We start from the raw sequence: 14,985 nt of genomic DNA on the forward strand, positions 1-14,985 counted from the left end.
TTTTGCCATTTTTTTGTATTTTGCACAGATAAAAAAACAATTAAGACAAATTTAAAAGTCAGCGTTTGCCGTGCGCCTCACTCTCAATGCTCGTCTTTTTTCCAATAATTAGGAAGTTTCTCAGAACATCTGGACCAGCTGACGCCCAGAGGTGAAGAGGTGGAGAGCCCCGACGGCGCCGGTCGCCCCCCCGCAGACCAGTGCGCCCTCAGCAACTCTCTGCGGCCGGAGAGCGCCGCCGAGAGGCCCGCGGCGGCGCCGAAGGTCCCGAAGTCCGTCTCAACCGGGACCCTTTCCCTCACGATCCCCGGCGGTAAGATGAAGAACGCGTCCCTGACACGCCAGCAGACTCAAAAACATCTCAACCGGTTTTTTTTTAGAAGTATATCGGAGCAACGGCGTGCCGAGAATTACAACAAGAGCGGCGTGCTTTCTTTTTGTACAAACAGAGCGAACGAGATGAAAGCCCAGAGTCTATAGATCTCTGTGAAATTGGCCGAGCGTGACAACCTGCTGCGAGTTCAATTTTAACAGAGTGTCTGTGGGCGAGTAGCCGAGCGCAAGCCGCTAATAAGGAGAGCGAGCAAGAGGTCTTCACTGCTGGGCGAGTGAAAATCCCATTAGTTTCACCCGCAGCAGGAGCAGGATGAGCTCACGAGCTCTCCAGAAACACCTCGCGGCTGCTTTTGCAAAATGAAAGAACCTCGGGTGCTGATCGCCTCTCATTCTTCCAGACATGTTCGGGGCGTCTCCGCTGGCCAGCCCCCTGTCGCCGTACTCCCTCTCCTCGGACCCTTCCTCCAGAGACTCCTCCCCCAGCCGAGACTCCTCCCCCCTCTGCAACGCCGGCCCGCGGCAGCCCGTCGTCATCCACAGCTCGGGGAAGAAGTTCGGCTTCACGCTGAGGGCCATCCGGGTGTACGCCTGCGACGGGGACGTCTACACCGTCTACCACATGGTCTGGGTGAGGAAGAGTCTCAGTAGACCGTGAGGTGTGAGGGCTTTCAGTGTGTTTGGACTCGGTGGAGAAGCTTTTCGGGAACCAGGAGGATTCTGGTCCGGCTCTCTTTGTTCGTGGTGTGAAAGCAGAGCAGACAAACTGCAGCGTTTGTACATGTGATGTTGGCATGAATCCAAAAGTCTGGACACGTGGGAGTGCGGATTTATCCTCGTAATAGTCCGACAGGAAATGCCTCTTTCTGCCTGTCACTAATCACTGAGAAGCAGAAGTCCGCTTGCTTTCTCCACTAGTGATGCTCAGCATCTGTTGGCTCTGCGTGACGCCAGAGAAGAGAAATGAACACATGAGACTCCGTGAAGTGCTGCCGGTCATCAAGGTGCAGCGACGCGAGATAGCAGACATTAATCTAATCCATCATGTGCTGCAGGACTGAGTCCCAAAACCAGGAAACAAGTCATGTTTGTAGTTCTGGGTCCTTGTCTTACTAACAGTTTATTTTATGACGTGAAATCCATCGGTAAATACATCTCTCATGAGTTTTAAAGTATTTATAATGAATAAAAAAAGGACGTTCTTTAAGGAGTTAAATGAGACGAGGGAACGACCAGAATCATAAAAGTGGCGTCGTCAAGATTAGCACGCTGTTACGCAATAATCTGGAATCCAAAGAAATTAAATCCCATTGTCTATTTGTTTAGAGAACACAAACTTCTGGATCGGCCTTTAAATCCAAGTCGTTTCTGCAGCGCTTCATTTCCAAACTGTCCGTGCTCGTGACTTAACGCCTAAACCTTCAACCTCCAAGTAGACGTATGTAATATGAATATAATGTGTCGGTTCTGTGTCTGCCGATCAGAATGTGGAAGACGGTGGAGCCGCACACAAAGCCGGACTCAAAGCCGGAGACCTCATCACTCACGTGAACGGAGAAGCCGTCCACGGTCTCGTCCACACTGAAGTGGTGGAGCTGCTGCTCAAGGTAACGCACTATTTTATAATGTTCTACTGTACTACGTGGCTATGATTCAATTATAATCTTCAGTAAACATCCTGGACTTGCTGTAATAGTATTAATATAAAATCATAAGGCTCGTGTCTAAACACTCTGATTCTTTTGATGACAAAAGTCCTCTCCGTCTCTTCAGAGCGGGAGCAAAGTGGCCATCTCCACGACGCCGTTTGAAAACACCTCCATAAAAACCGGTCCGGCCCGGAGGAACAGCTACCGGAGCAAGATGGTGAGATGTGCCAAGAAGCCCAAGAAGGAGAAGACGCCAGAAAGGTACCAGCTTCTCCTCTGAAACTCTCATTCAAATCCCCGTAGATGTTCTTACAAGTACGGAAAAGTGTTGCTGGACGGTTTGGTTCTCACCTTAAATGTTTTAATTACACATTAAATGGATGGACTTTGTCAATCAACCGGTCTTGAGCATCTTGAAGTCAATGATGACAATAAAAAAGGATTAAGAAAACAAAACTTTGGGGAGGTTTTGTTTGTTTCTGTTGTTAGTGTCAAACCGATGCTCTGCAGCTGAGTGAATGATGTGAAGAGTTTAGACATCGCTGAGTTTCCTCTCGGACCAATTACACCAAGGTAGTGTTTAATATGCGAGCCTGCAGGATCAAGGGGGTATTTTGCACATAAAAAAAGGATTTAAAGGAGTTTAAATGTGCAGGATGATGTGAGAAAAGCAAACATCTATAATGAGTCATAGTGCGGCTCTATTTTTGTTTCTTTTATCACTGCATATCTTTTTGTACACAGCAACACAGAAATACGTAATCTTGGGCATCTGTGGTAGCGACAGTAGACTTTTCTCTCGTTTTGAATAATTGTATATTATATCTCCAGCTCCTGCGAGGACAGACGGATGAATCCTGGACTGATTGTCTCTTGTCGTCTCTCTCTTTGCTTCTTCTTCCAGGCGCCGCTCCCTCTTCAGGCGCTTCGCCATGCAGCCGTCTCCTCTCCTGCACACCAGCCGCAGTTTCTCCTCCCTCAACCACTCTCTGTCCTCCGGTGAGAGTCTCCCCGGCTCCCCCACCCACAGTCTCTCCCCTCGTTCCCCCACCGCCGCCTTGCGCCCCACACCAGAGTTCACCCACTCAGGTGGAGATTTTCGCCGAAGGGAAATCGCACTGTTTATGTTCACGTCGCGCGCGTTAAACGACTGATGTCTTTCCCCTCCCTCCCCCCTCTTCTTTTTCCAACTTCCAGGTGGCAACTCGTCCCAGAGCAGCTCCCCGAGCTCCAGCGCTCCAAACTCCCCCGCGGGCTCGGGCCACATCCGCCCCAGCACCCTCCACGGCCTCGGCCCCAAACTGCCGGGTCAGCGGCTCCGACAGGGACGCCGCAAGTCCGCCGGCAGCATCCCGCTTTCCCCTCTGGCTCGCACGCCGTCGCCCACGCCGCAGCCCACGTCGCCCCAGCGCTCGCCCTCCCCCCTCCTCGGCGGGCACCCCGTCGCTCTCTCCAAGTCGAGCCAAGCCTTCCCGGCCAAGATACATTCCCCGCCCACGATTGTCCGCCACATCGTGCGCCCCAAAAGCGCCGAGCCTCCCCGCTCGCCCCTCCTGAAACGAGTCCAGTCCGAGGAGAAGCTGTCCCCTTCTTACTCGGGCGAAAAGAAGCACCTCTGTCCAAGGAAACACAGCCTGGAGGTGACCCAAGAGGAGGTGCAGGACGAGGAGCTGAGGCCCGGCGAGCGGGATTACGCCGTCCTGCAAAGCGTGGAGGAGACCGCCTGCGAGTCGCTGGCGTTCAGCCGCGTTCGGCCCGTCGAGCAGGGCTGCTTGAAGAGGCCCGCCTGCCGCAAGATGGGCCGCCAGGAGTCCGTCGAGGAGCTCGACCGCGAGAAGCTGAAGTCCAAGATGGTCGCGAAGAGACAGGACTGGTCGGAGCGGAGGGAGTCGCTCCAGAAGCAAGACGCCCTGCGGGACGCCGACTCGGCGTCGCACTCGTGCGGCGACGACAGGGAGGAAGGTTTTCTGGTCCGCGGCCAAAACAAAACCCACAGCGGCCAGGACTCCGGCCCCCCGGAGGCCAAAGCTGCAGGCGCGACGCTTAAAGACGTGCTGTACAAGAAACTCACCACGCGGGTCTCCGAGGGCGTCGGCGAAACGTCCGGCGGCTGCTGCGAAGGTGACGGAGGACTCAGGGCGACTCTCTGCTGCGCCAACCCCGAGCGGCAGCACTCCAGGCCCGGCAAAGACGCCACCAAGCCCGACAGACTGGACTTCAAAGCGCCCAACATGGAGTTCACCAGGAAGAGGCTGTCGTTTGAAGAGCGGGAGGACTGCATGTGTCGCTTGTCCCCCGGCCTCCACGAGAACCTGCACTTTGGCTCCACCAGGTCCAAGAGCCTCCAGCTGGACGCCGCCATGTCTCACGAGCACATGAAGGCGGGGCTGGGCAGCGTTCACTCCAGCCCCGACGGCCTCTCCCCGAAGCTCTTCTCCGGCAGAGGAGAGAGCGCCGTGGAGAAGCTCCAGCTGATCTCCTCCTCGGCGGAGTCTCCGCTCCGGAAGACGTCGTCCGAATACAAACTGGAAGGACGACACGTCTCCTCCCTCAAACCCCTGGAGGGCACTCTGGACATCGGTCTGCTCTCGGGGCCCAGGGTTTCTAAAACGGAAACCTGTTTGTCCAAGATGGCGGAGAACGCGAGCGACGGCGTTTCTCTGAGTCCTCCGATTTGGCTCCAGACCCCCGCTGAGAGGCAAATCCCTCAAGCGAAAGCTGCAGACAAGCTGAAGAGCCCCCCGGCTTGTTCCACGAGCCCCGAAGCCGTTTCTTCTCTAAATAGCATCGTCGCCTCGAAAGATCAGTCGAGCAACGCGGCGGCGGAGATCAAAACAAGCACAAGTGGTGAGAGGACGCAGGACAGACACGGCGACTCGTTGAAGGCTCAAACCAGCAGAGCGGAGGCGTCGAGCTTCGCCGCTAAACAAGAGAGCAGGACGGCCGCCAAGCCCGGCTCCTCGCTGGCTCACGAGCACCGAGGCCCTCGACACAGCTCCCACTTCTCCTCCTGCGGAAAAACGCCGTCCATACGGGAAGTCAGCAACGAGGATCAGGAGGACGAAGCGGAGCAGGAGGAAGTCGGCGGCAAGACGGCGGCCCCCTCGACGTCAGCGAAGCCGGAGGCGAACGTGAGAACTTGGGCGGCCGCAGCTGCCGGTGAGCCGCGAGCCGCGCCGCCGAAGCGGAGTATGGACTGCGGTTTGGACGGAGGTCAGCGCTGCGGGAAAATAACAACTCCCGCGCGGAGCCCCAACGCGACCTCCAACGCGACCTCCAACGCGACCTCCACGTCCGAGGCGACCGCGCAGAACGACCCGGAGCCGCGGGTTTCCGTCGCAACGTCGGCGTCCGGTTCCGCGAAAGGAGACGGTCGGGACTGCGTGGGAAGATCTGTTGGCAAGGAACAATCCAGCAGATCGGCTGCGAGAGCGGTCGGCGATGGAGGCGGCGCCGGCTGGAGGAAGGAGGTCAACGGGTGTGTCGCGGCCACAAAAGCGGAGGCGAACCCGAACTCTGAGCAGAAGAGAGAAGTTTCTAAAGTGAGCACGGTCGCCTCGTTGATTGATGTTACGCCGAACTTCAATAAAAAGGGCAGCACTGTTTCCTGCAGCATTTTGCCGCAGGGGAAAGAGGAACCCACGTCACCAAAGACAAAGATCCTCGTCAACGGGAAAGATTCAGAGCAGCTCCCCAAAATCTATCCGGCTGAAAAAGCACAAAACAAATCACCCGATTCCGAACGCCGCGCCTCTAGAAACGGAGAGACTGTCAAGGAGAACGCCGCCAAGCACAAATGTTCATCCAGTGAAAACGTTTTGCTTCCCAAAAGTAAGTCGAGGCCCGACCCGCAGCCTGCAGCGCACGCAAAGACCCCCGACGCGAAAGCTCACGGCGCCGCTCCTCCCGGTTCCAAGCAGAGAGATCCGTCCAAAGACTCTGAAAGTTTGACGCCGAGAGCGCAATCGACCCACGACCCCAAACGGAGAGAGGCCTCGGCTCCTTCCAAGCGGGAGGAACCGGTTCCGCCGACGCGTTCTCCGTCGCAGCCCAGAACCTCCGCAGCAACTCACACGGCGCCCAAATCTCTCTCTCCTAAAACGTCCCCTTCGTCCTCGACTCCAAAGACTTCCGCGGCCGCGACGCCGGTCGCTGTGAAGCAAGGTCTGGATCCCAAACACAAGGACCCGTCGCCCAGAAGCCAGGGCCCGGCCGCGAGGAGCCACCACGGCTGGAAACCGAAAGAAATCTCTTCTTCGCCTCATCAGCCGCCGCCGCCGCCGCCGCCGGACACCGCCCCCCATCCCGGCCCGCCGCCGGTTCTGCCGAAACCCGCCGCGAGAAAGGAAACGCAGAGCGACGAGGCCGTCCCGGGCCGGATCGCCGGCGCCGCGCCCCGGGAGAGCGCCGCCAAGGCGTCCAAGGATGGCGTCAAACCGGACGCCCGGACGGCCACGCCCGACAAGCAGCCGCCGCCGCCCGCCGGCAGGAGGGAGCCGGCCGAGAGGAAGAAGAAAGAGGGCGCCGCGGAGGTCGCGTCCGCACAGAAAAACACTAAAAGAGACGCGGCGAGGGCCGCCGCCGCCGCCGCCGCCGACAGAGACACTGGCAGGAAGCAGGGGAAGGAGTCGCCTCGTAGTTCTGGCAACAAAAAGTGAAAGAAGGAAGCGAAGAGAAAGCAGCCGACGGCAGAGAGTCCAGACGTAAGATTAGAAAAGGATTCGCGCAAACATCATCATGCCTTTTGTTCTGTTTGAGGACCGGGAAAGCTGTTACACACTGGTAGACAGGTGGGGGCGTGTGTGTGTGTGTCTGTGTGTGTGTGTGTGTGTGTGTGTTACATGACAACACTGTTCTAGGTCTGAATGTAAGCAATCACTCGCTGATCATTTCTGGTGTTTTACTTTTCACGCCAGGTTGAATGTTTAGACGTTTTTTTCTTCAGTTTTGTGCAATCAGTGTGTCGAGGGGCCTCACAGAGGTGTGTGTGTGTGTGTGTGCGTGTGTGTGTGTGTGTGTTGTACTGTAGAGTCCGTGCCATATGAATGATTGTGAATTGCACTCGTACCTGTAGACTCTGAGTCTTTTGATGCAGTAGACGTCGCAGTTTTACGCAATTTTTGCAGATTATCTCTGGAGTGCGAGTCTTTGTGCGTTGGGTTTTTGTGCGGCGGTGCACACGACGTCCTGACACTAAAAACACTGAGTCATCTCTAGAAAAAAATCCTAAATTAGTGAAGGGGCCTTAAAAGTATGCTGCTCTTAGCCAGCTGTGGTGTGTGTTCACATTCCTCTGACATCTGTACAGATTTTTTTTTTTTCTTTTTTGATTTTTATGCAATATGGTGTAAATATGAAAACACTGTAAAACTGGGATTCATGGGCTGACATGATTGTCGTTTGTACTATATGTATAGATTTCGCGGTGTCATTTGTTCGTACGCTCGACATTAAGAGCTGGACATCTCCGTGGTCCGAGGCCAATCCTCTCTACTGGACCTTCAACATGTTTCATCACATGTTTCCAAAAGGACGAGGAAGAGGAAGAGGAAGAGGCGGGACGAGCGTCAACGGGCCGCTTCTAAATAATGTAGCATCAAATAACAAAACTGTGAGGGCTGTCAGCATTTCCAAGGAATGTCTTTATTGTTGATGATGATGATGATGATGAGTGTAAAATATGAATATTGTTGATTTGAGGCGATGAACCGGACGCCAGTTGGTCTCTGAGGGCGTCGGTCGTCATCTCCGGCATATTCAGACCAATCAAGTACAGGGAGAGCGTCACTGTCCGGGGGTTCGAGAGATTTCGATGTCGGGGTCTGTGTTGTTTGAGTCGTGTGTGTGTGTGTGTGTGTGTGTGAGAGAGTGTTTCGATGTTTCTGAAGGACTCTGCACATTGAGCAGCAGCTGGATTAAAGCTTCACCCGGTAAAAGATTTCACCACACGCATCGTTCACGTCCGCCACATGCATTCGATGTTAAATAGTTGGTACGACACATATAAGCTGTCATATAGCCGCAATCACTTTCTGCAACTTACACACACACACACACACACACGTCTATACTGTAGATGAATTAGAAACCCTGAACGAGAGCGTAGCCTCGGACGCTAACTACGTCACGCAGTGTTTGCTCCGTCGTGCCGGCTGAGAACGAACCGTGAGCTCAGAGTACAGTTTATATATATATATATATATATATATATATATATATATATATATATATATATATATATATATATATATATATATATATATATATATATGGCACACTGGAACACGCTGAGGTCGATGGCAGATTTTAACGTTCAAAAGAATCTGATGTTTACTTTGCATTAGATGTTAATGTATATTGCTAATGTAGTGTGAGAGAAACAAATGCACCTTAATGTTTTGCCAACATTCAGTTCAAAGGATGAGGATGAGGATGAGGAGAAGAAGAAGAAACTGAAGCTGGTTTATGAACTCGCCCCGCTCGGCCGTCACTGATTTTTCTTTGAACAAATCAAACTCGTTGTTTTTTTTCTTCTTCTTCTTCTCTTGTGGTGACTGACGTTTAAATCCTCAAAGCACATTCAATGTTTGTTTACAAAGCATCATGGATGTATATTTTGTATATTGTTGATTTGCCAAATCTATGTTCTGTGTCCGAGATGTTGTTTCTAGTCGTGTGAGACCAGCAGGATGTTTAATAAGAGCATTTGTTTGTGCTGTAATCGATGTCTTTTCATACGTCGGGTTCTTCTTCCTCCGCTCGTCTTTTCGGTTTTCCTTTTGTTCTTTTTGTCGGTTTTTCTTCCTCTGTGCAAAACTAGTATTAGATGAACTCGCTTACGATGGTTTGTCTTTTAGAATATGTGCAATAAAAGTGTTTTGAGTTTTGTATTTTGCCCAAGGAAAAGCTCTATGGATGTCATAGATGTTGTATATTAAAACAGATATTTATACTTCTAATGTTGCGTAATACTGAAAATAAAATGGAATTATAAATTAATCTCTTCAGTCCTCTTTTGATGAATTTTCAAAAATGGTATATGGAATAATAAATTTCCTGAAGATACTCAAATCATTTGGTACTAATTATATGCTGAATTACAACTAAATAAATTAGACAATGAACGATTGGTTCTTCCAATTCAGCCAATCCAGTTCCAGATAATAACTTTTAAACCCATTTGTTAATTTATATTAAACGTATTAACTTGATAAACGTCCTCGAACATGATTATGAAACGATAAACTTGTGAAACAAAGAAAAAGTTGACATCTATTCCACCAGCGACGTCACATGAAAGGCACAAGATCCAGAGGGATGATGATGATGATGATGAATCCTGAAGGAGAAATATTAACGATGGGCTCGTGTGATCAATGCACATCTCATGAGCAGAGTTATTAACACCTAACGGTGTGCGGTAACACCAGCAGGGGGCAGCATCCTTCCATCTCGCTCCAGTAGCAACATCCAGGAGAGACGCTGAGGACAAAAGTGATGTGGAGTCGTGTCCGGATGTCTCCGCAAGATCAGGATATAGATTCAATATTTTCATAGTGATTGCTAGTACAGTACACAGGACATTCATCTGTGTTTCAAAGTAATATTCACGATGATATCATTTCCATTCAATATATTTAGGATGCATTACAGGGGCTTCTGAACTAAAATGATTCCAATGTGTTTGGTTTGAGCAGATAAATACACGAGTTACTGTTCAATACCTGGGAAGAAAATCCTCTTGAGGTTTTGGGAACGTTTAACCGTCTGGAGAAGGAAGCTGTCGCTCCCACAGGGCAAAGAAAGGTGGTCGTGACTCATTTATTATCATTTAAAACACTTTCCCATCTGCCTTTGTTCTGTTTCAGAAGGTAAAGTAAAGTAAATCCTCCCAGTTTAAACCATCCCGTCCCTTTTCCCGCCGTCCATCAGAGAGTCTGCCGTGGATCGAGGTCTCATGTGGAAGGTTGTCTACTGCCTGAACGGCCCCGTCCCCTTTTAATTTCACCTCATAAATAACACAAATGGGATGACGTGCAGAGATAATGGATGGAGAGGATGATAACATGTACCTTCTTTGTTCATCCGACTGCTTCCAGCGAAGGAGGCCGGCTGCTTCGTAATCTATTTGAGGAAAGACTGATCAATACTAATGATGTGACCAACTGTGTGCAATGCTATCAATCGGGTGTGTGTTTACACACACACACACACACACACACACACACACACACAAACACACACACACTCACACACAGATGCACATTGCTAAGGGAAATGGCAAGAGAAACAAAGTGAAGGGGGTGTATCTGATGTTCAGCAGCTTCACTGTGGACCATGCTAATATTAGCTTAACATGCTAATATTAGTACAGCTGCAAATGATGGGAACGTCGTTAGTTTTGCAGGTTTTGGACAAATGAACATATCCACTTTTTGACCTGATGGTGGCGCTAGATGAGAAGTTAAGAGATCACCAAAGTCAGTAGGATTCATCCTCTGGGTACCATGAATGTCTTTACCAAATGTCCACATGTAGTTTAACTCTAAATCAAACCCACTCAAGGTGAAGTCAAGCTGGTCTGAGAGAAAAAAGCGAGTGGACCCCTAAAGTCACAAGGGATCATCCTCTGAAAACCATGAATGTATGTCCCAAATTTCAACGCATTTCCACAATTGTGAATATTTCACGAGGCGAACACCAAAGCGGCTGTATAGAGGAAACGTTCGGGGATCGTCAGAGTCACGAGAAATCATCATCTGGGGACCATGATTGACCCTGTCCCCGTCTATGCTGTGAATGTAGAGCTATTTCATTGTGTAAGTTGGCACTGTAAGGGAAAAGAAGGGATCTCCAAAGTAATTGAGATTCATCCTCTGGGTACCATGAAGGTCTCAAGATATTTAACTTCCAGGGTTTTCACTTTAGAGGAAAAATAAGAAGAAACACAGGACCAAGTCTAAGTTTTCCATTACTTATTGTAAAAGTTACTATTTTCACATGCAGGTGGCGCTGTAAGGGAAAAAGAAGGCACCACCAAAATAGTTAAGATGCATCCTCTGTGTACCATGAATGTGCTTACCAAATTTCATGGCAATCAACCTACTAGTTTTTAAGATATTGTCTTTCAATTCTGGACCGATGTGTGGGGTCAACAATGTTGCCGGCTGCGGTAAAAACATCGGCAAAAAAAAACATCCACTTTTCTGCGTCTTCAAAGGAGTTCGAGGTTCATTCAGACACCGGCGAGAGAAAAGTGAATCTTATAAATAAAGAAGTAGAGATGTAGAAATGGGCGCCGCGAGGCTTGTTCTTGTACGCACACGCAATCTGAGACGCGGCAAGATAAATCCACTCTGGCCTGCATTAACTCTTGTTGCTGGAATTTGCTCAAGTACATTCTGTGACTTGGGGGGAAGCCAGCGCTCCAGCCCAGCGCTCGTATCTCATGTTGCAACCGATGGCCGGGAGCCGAGCTCCAGTCCTCCAGCCCACAGGCCCGTCACGCACTCGGGGGAGAGGCGAGCCTCTTGTGTAGGCGAGGGTTCAAACCTTCTGCTGCGGCTTTTGTTTTTCACTCTCTGCGTTTCTTACTTCACTTCTTCTTCTTTCTTTTTTTTGCAGCGGTCGTGTCGCTGAAGTGTTTCAGTCGTGGAAAACATCCGTGACGATTACGCAACTGTTCAACTGTTGAACGCGTGTCCTGTGACCGACCTGTCCGTCATGTGGCACATGGCACCGTGTGGACTAAGGCCTTCCTGCAACACACACACACACACACACACACACATGATGCAACATTAACACTAAGTAAAAGTGTGTTTGTCTTGGTGGGTGGCGGTGTTTTCTTGTGCGGGCGAGCGAATGCTCAAGTACACAACGTGGAGATTGTAAACAGTGCGGAACACCGAGGACGGATTATTATTTTGGGAATTCGTGGAAACGCTCGTGTTGCAACACGCACGATAAATAAACACTAGATTATGACTGAGTCACATGATGAAATGCCCGGTTTTTAAATAGATCCCGGGACTTGAAAAGCTTCTTTAGAGTCTCCTTGTGTGGCAAAAGAAAAACAAAGAGCGCGTGGATTAAAACCTTCTTCTGTGTAGTTACAGTGGAATGAGAGGATGAGGACGTATGACTGCATGATATTGTGGTTTTTGTGTAAGCCTGCTAAATACCGGGTGGACTAAAGTGTATATACAGAACGCTGCTGCGTCATCAAAGTCACTACTCATTGTGCGTTTAGTTTATCTGTGAATGTGCTCGTGTCGCTGACTGTACTTAGATGCAATGACTTCATTTTATTCTTTAAACAGACAGTTTGTCATGTTGCAGTTTGTTGTGCAACTGCAGGAAGTAACACACTTGAACACGTGAAGACTTTTCATTAGTAATCGGTTAGTAGATGTGACATCGACATGACGAGCTGTGATGGCGGAGCATCGATGTGCGTCAGTCAGACTTGTTTGTTCCACATCAGCTCCGGCGGCCATCTTGGTTGCCATTGGCCGGTCAGATCTCAAGTTGCTGGAAATCACGCCGAAGTGGAGGAACACCGGACCGAAAGAAAGACCAGAGATTGGCAGATTTGAGTAGCATGTCCTCCCTCCCCTCAAAACCATTTTATTTTTGCATTTTCAACAGGAAGTGCTGTTGTGTGTGTTGTTGTATGTGAGTGTGGGGGATGCTACGTTAGCCTGTTAGCTGTTCTGTATGAGCTACAGTTAGCGGATACTGAGAACGTTGACGCAATAAAGCTGCAAGTTAAGGAAACCAACGTCTGCGAGACAGTAGCAATAGATTAGCTTATAGCGAGTATAAATGCTAACCTTTATATAGATACACATCTACGCCAACACATGCTTATACATGTAACTACACAACCGTCTACATCCACCTACTTACCCGCACAGCATACCCATATATACACATGCACTGCACAAGGAGGATCGAAGATTTTTAGTTGAAAATCAATCATCTTTTTAAATGTTTCATGACATGAGCGGTTGTCTGGACTCAGATACATGAAATGGGTTTCGATGAGCAACAGTTTAAATCAAACTTTTGCACCTTTAACGGACATTTAACCTCCTTTAAACTCGACACAACAGTGTTCTCGATCAAACTTTGTGAGCATCATGGAAGCATGAAGACGACGAGACTCGGCCAACACATGTCTGTCAGACCATCACCGGTTCATCCTGCGCTTTAAACTCTGCCAATCACCGCTCGCTGCTTCATTTCTGTTACTCATTCATCCTGATGAGAAGTGAACTTTGCCTCTTGCGCAACGCGGTGTCAGACTCGGGACGCCGGCGTTTGAAGTGGCGAGCGGCGAGGCGCACAAACGCACACACACATGGCAATTGTTTCTGAATGTCCTGGTTCTGTTTTGTCGATTCATTACTCTTCTCAACATCATCGGGGCCGCTGAGTAACATCAAATTACTGCGACGACTGTTTGGCAATAAAAAAGAAGTCCAAATCGCACGCTTGTCTGCGACCCTCGAGGACAAGCGGATACAGCGAAGGGAGGGATGGATAAAAAAAACGTCTGTTTCCAGTCTCGCTCAGAGCGCAGCCGACCACAGAAACGCTTATTTTCTTTTTCAGCCGTGCAAACTCTGCCTGCACTGTGAGGCCCGGGGGGTTGCTCCCAGTGATACGAGGTGTTAGAAATGCAATAATTAACATGTTTGCAATGAAAGCCGTGCTTTTCTCTTCCAGAACTTCACTCTGAAAAGGTCACCGGGACAAAATGAATGACAAAGTCTGTCGCAGAAGGATGCATCAAAGGCGTCAACGTACACCTAAATGATCAGCTCATGTTGCTGATACTTATACGTGTAGCTGTGGAGGGGAGGAGGAGGAGGCCGAGATGGGGCCGGAGGAAGAGGGGCATTGTTTGAGGAAGATGTGGAAGAGGAGGATGATGGAGGAGAAGATCCCTCGGTCAAACCCAGGACACAGGTCTGGGCTCAGGAGAGTGACTCGGGCTCGGTGTGTTTCCACAGCGAGAGCATTAATGAGCGTCTGGGAGGGATTTAAGCTGCGGGGCTTATCGGGGATCAGCCTCTGATTCCTCCACCTGGGGAAACGAGGACAGGACGGCAAAAACATGCAGCATCATGGAGGCCGCGGCCCCGACGGCGAGCGACGCATTAAGGTCGTTTTTAATGAAAGCACTTGAAACACTGACAGGCTAAAATGATGCTTTAAAGCGTCTACACTGGAGGTTCAGCCTCAGTGGAACTCCCATCTGACGACTAAAGGGAAGCACAAAGTACAATTTTGAGTACATTTCAATCGTAAATGTACTTTTTACTGTTTTACTGCACCACTTCTATATTAGAAATGTAGACGGTTAAGCGTTAAGAAGTTTTGTCACTGTAAAGTCTACAGGAACCAGAATGCATTGCCCAACAAGTCCTCCATTTGTTGGTCTCCAGATCGACACACAAAAGTGTTTGTCATGTGACGATGCACGTCTCCTTAAAAAGGACCATTCTGTCTCATTATGTATTACATTTTTCATACTTTAATTACGTTGCAAAGCATTTTACCTCAGCGAGATGTGAAATTCAAGACTTTTGCTTGCATATTCGTATTTTTACATCATATTTATTTCTCTCGTCTGCAGTGAGAGGAGTAAAGAGAGATTTGCTGAATCATAAATATGTAAATGATTGTGTCTTGCGAGTACAAAATCAAAACAATGGCTGTCTTTGTTGCCTCTTTGTTGTCTCTGCCGAATTTGTGTGTCGAAATGTGTCGAGCTGCGACGCATCGCTGCAGCCGCCCCGCTGCAGCCGCCCCGCTGCAGCCGCCCCGCTGCAGCCGCCCCGCTGCAGCCGCCCCGCTGCAGCCGCCCCGCTCAAATATTAACACAAACTCGACTTTGAACTCCTCGATGTGCCGTTTGACTTTAAATACAAGCTCACACCGAACATCTGAACTACATCTCAAGGCAGAAAAGGGACAGAACACACAGGTTTCC

General features: G+C 49.7%; 1 protein-coding gene across 8 annotated transcripts in view; it reads left to right on the plus strand.

Moving 5' to 3' along the window:
- Positions 1 to 8,158, plus strand: part of mast4 (microtubule associated serine/threonine kinase family member 4) — an 81,633-nt gene extending 73,475 nt beyond the window's left edge. For 7 of the 8 annotated variants that reach the window (XM_068574651.1, XM_068574652.1, XM_068574653.1 and 4 more), the window contains 6 exons: positions 113 to 313; positions 735 to 964; positions 1,818 to 1,940; positions 2,107 to 2,243; positions 2,887 to 3,071; positions 3,180 to 8,158. In XM_068574651.1, coding sequence (XP_068430752.1) covers positions 113 to 313; positions 735 to 964; positions 1,818 to 1,940; positions 2,107 to 2,243; positions 2,887 to 3,071; positions 3,180 to 6,640 — 4,337 coding nt within the window. In that variant the 3' untranslated portion in view covers positions 6,641 to 8,158. The remainder of the gene's footprint in view (positions 1 to 112; positions 314 to 734; positions 965 to 1,817; positions 1,941 to 2,106; positions 2,244 to 2,886; positions 3,072 to 3,179) is intronic. The other variant, XM_068574654.1, reaches the window with a different exon arrangement.
- The last annotated feature ends 6,827 nt before the right edge of the window (positions 8,159 to 14,985 follow it).

The sequence above is a fragment of the Clinocottus analis genome, unplaced genomic scaffold (genome assembly GCF_023055335.1).
Source record: "Clinocottus analis isolate CAN_PGR_092001 unplaced genomic scaffold, fCliAna1.0.p SCAF_13, whole genome shotgun sequence".
In the NCBI taxonomy this organism is placed as follows: Eukaryota; Metazoa; Chordata; class Actinopteri; order Perciformes; family Cottidae; genus Clinocottus; species Clinocottus analis.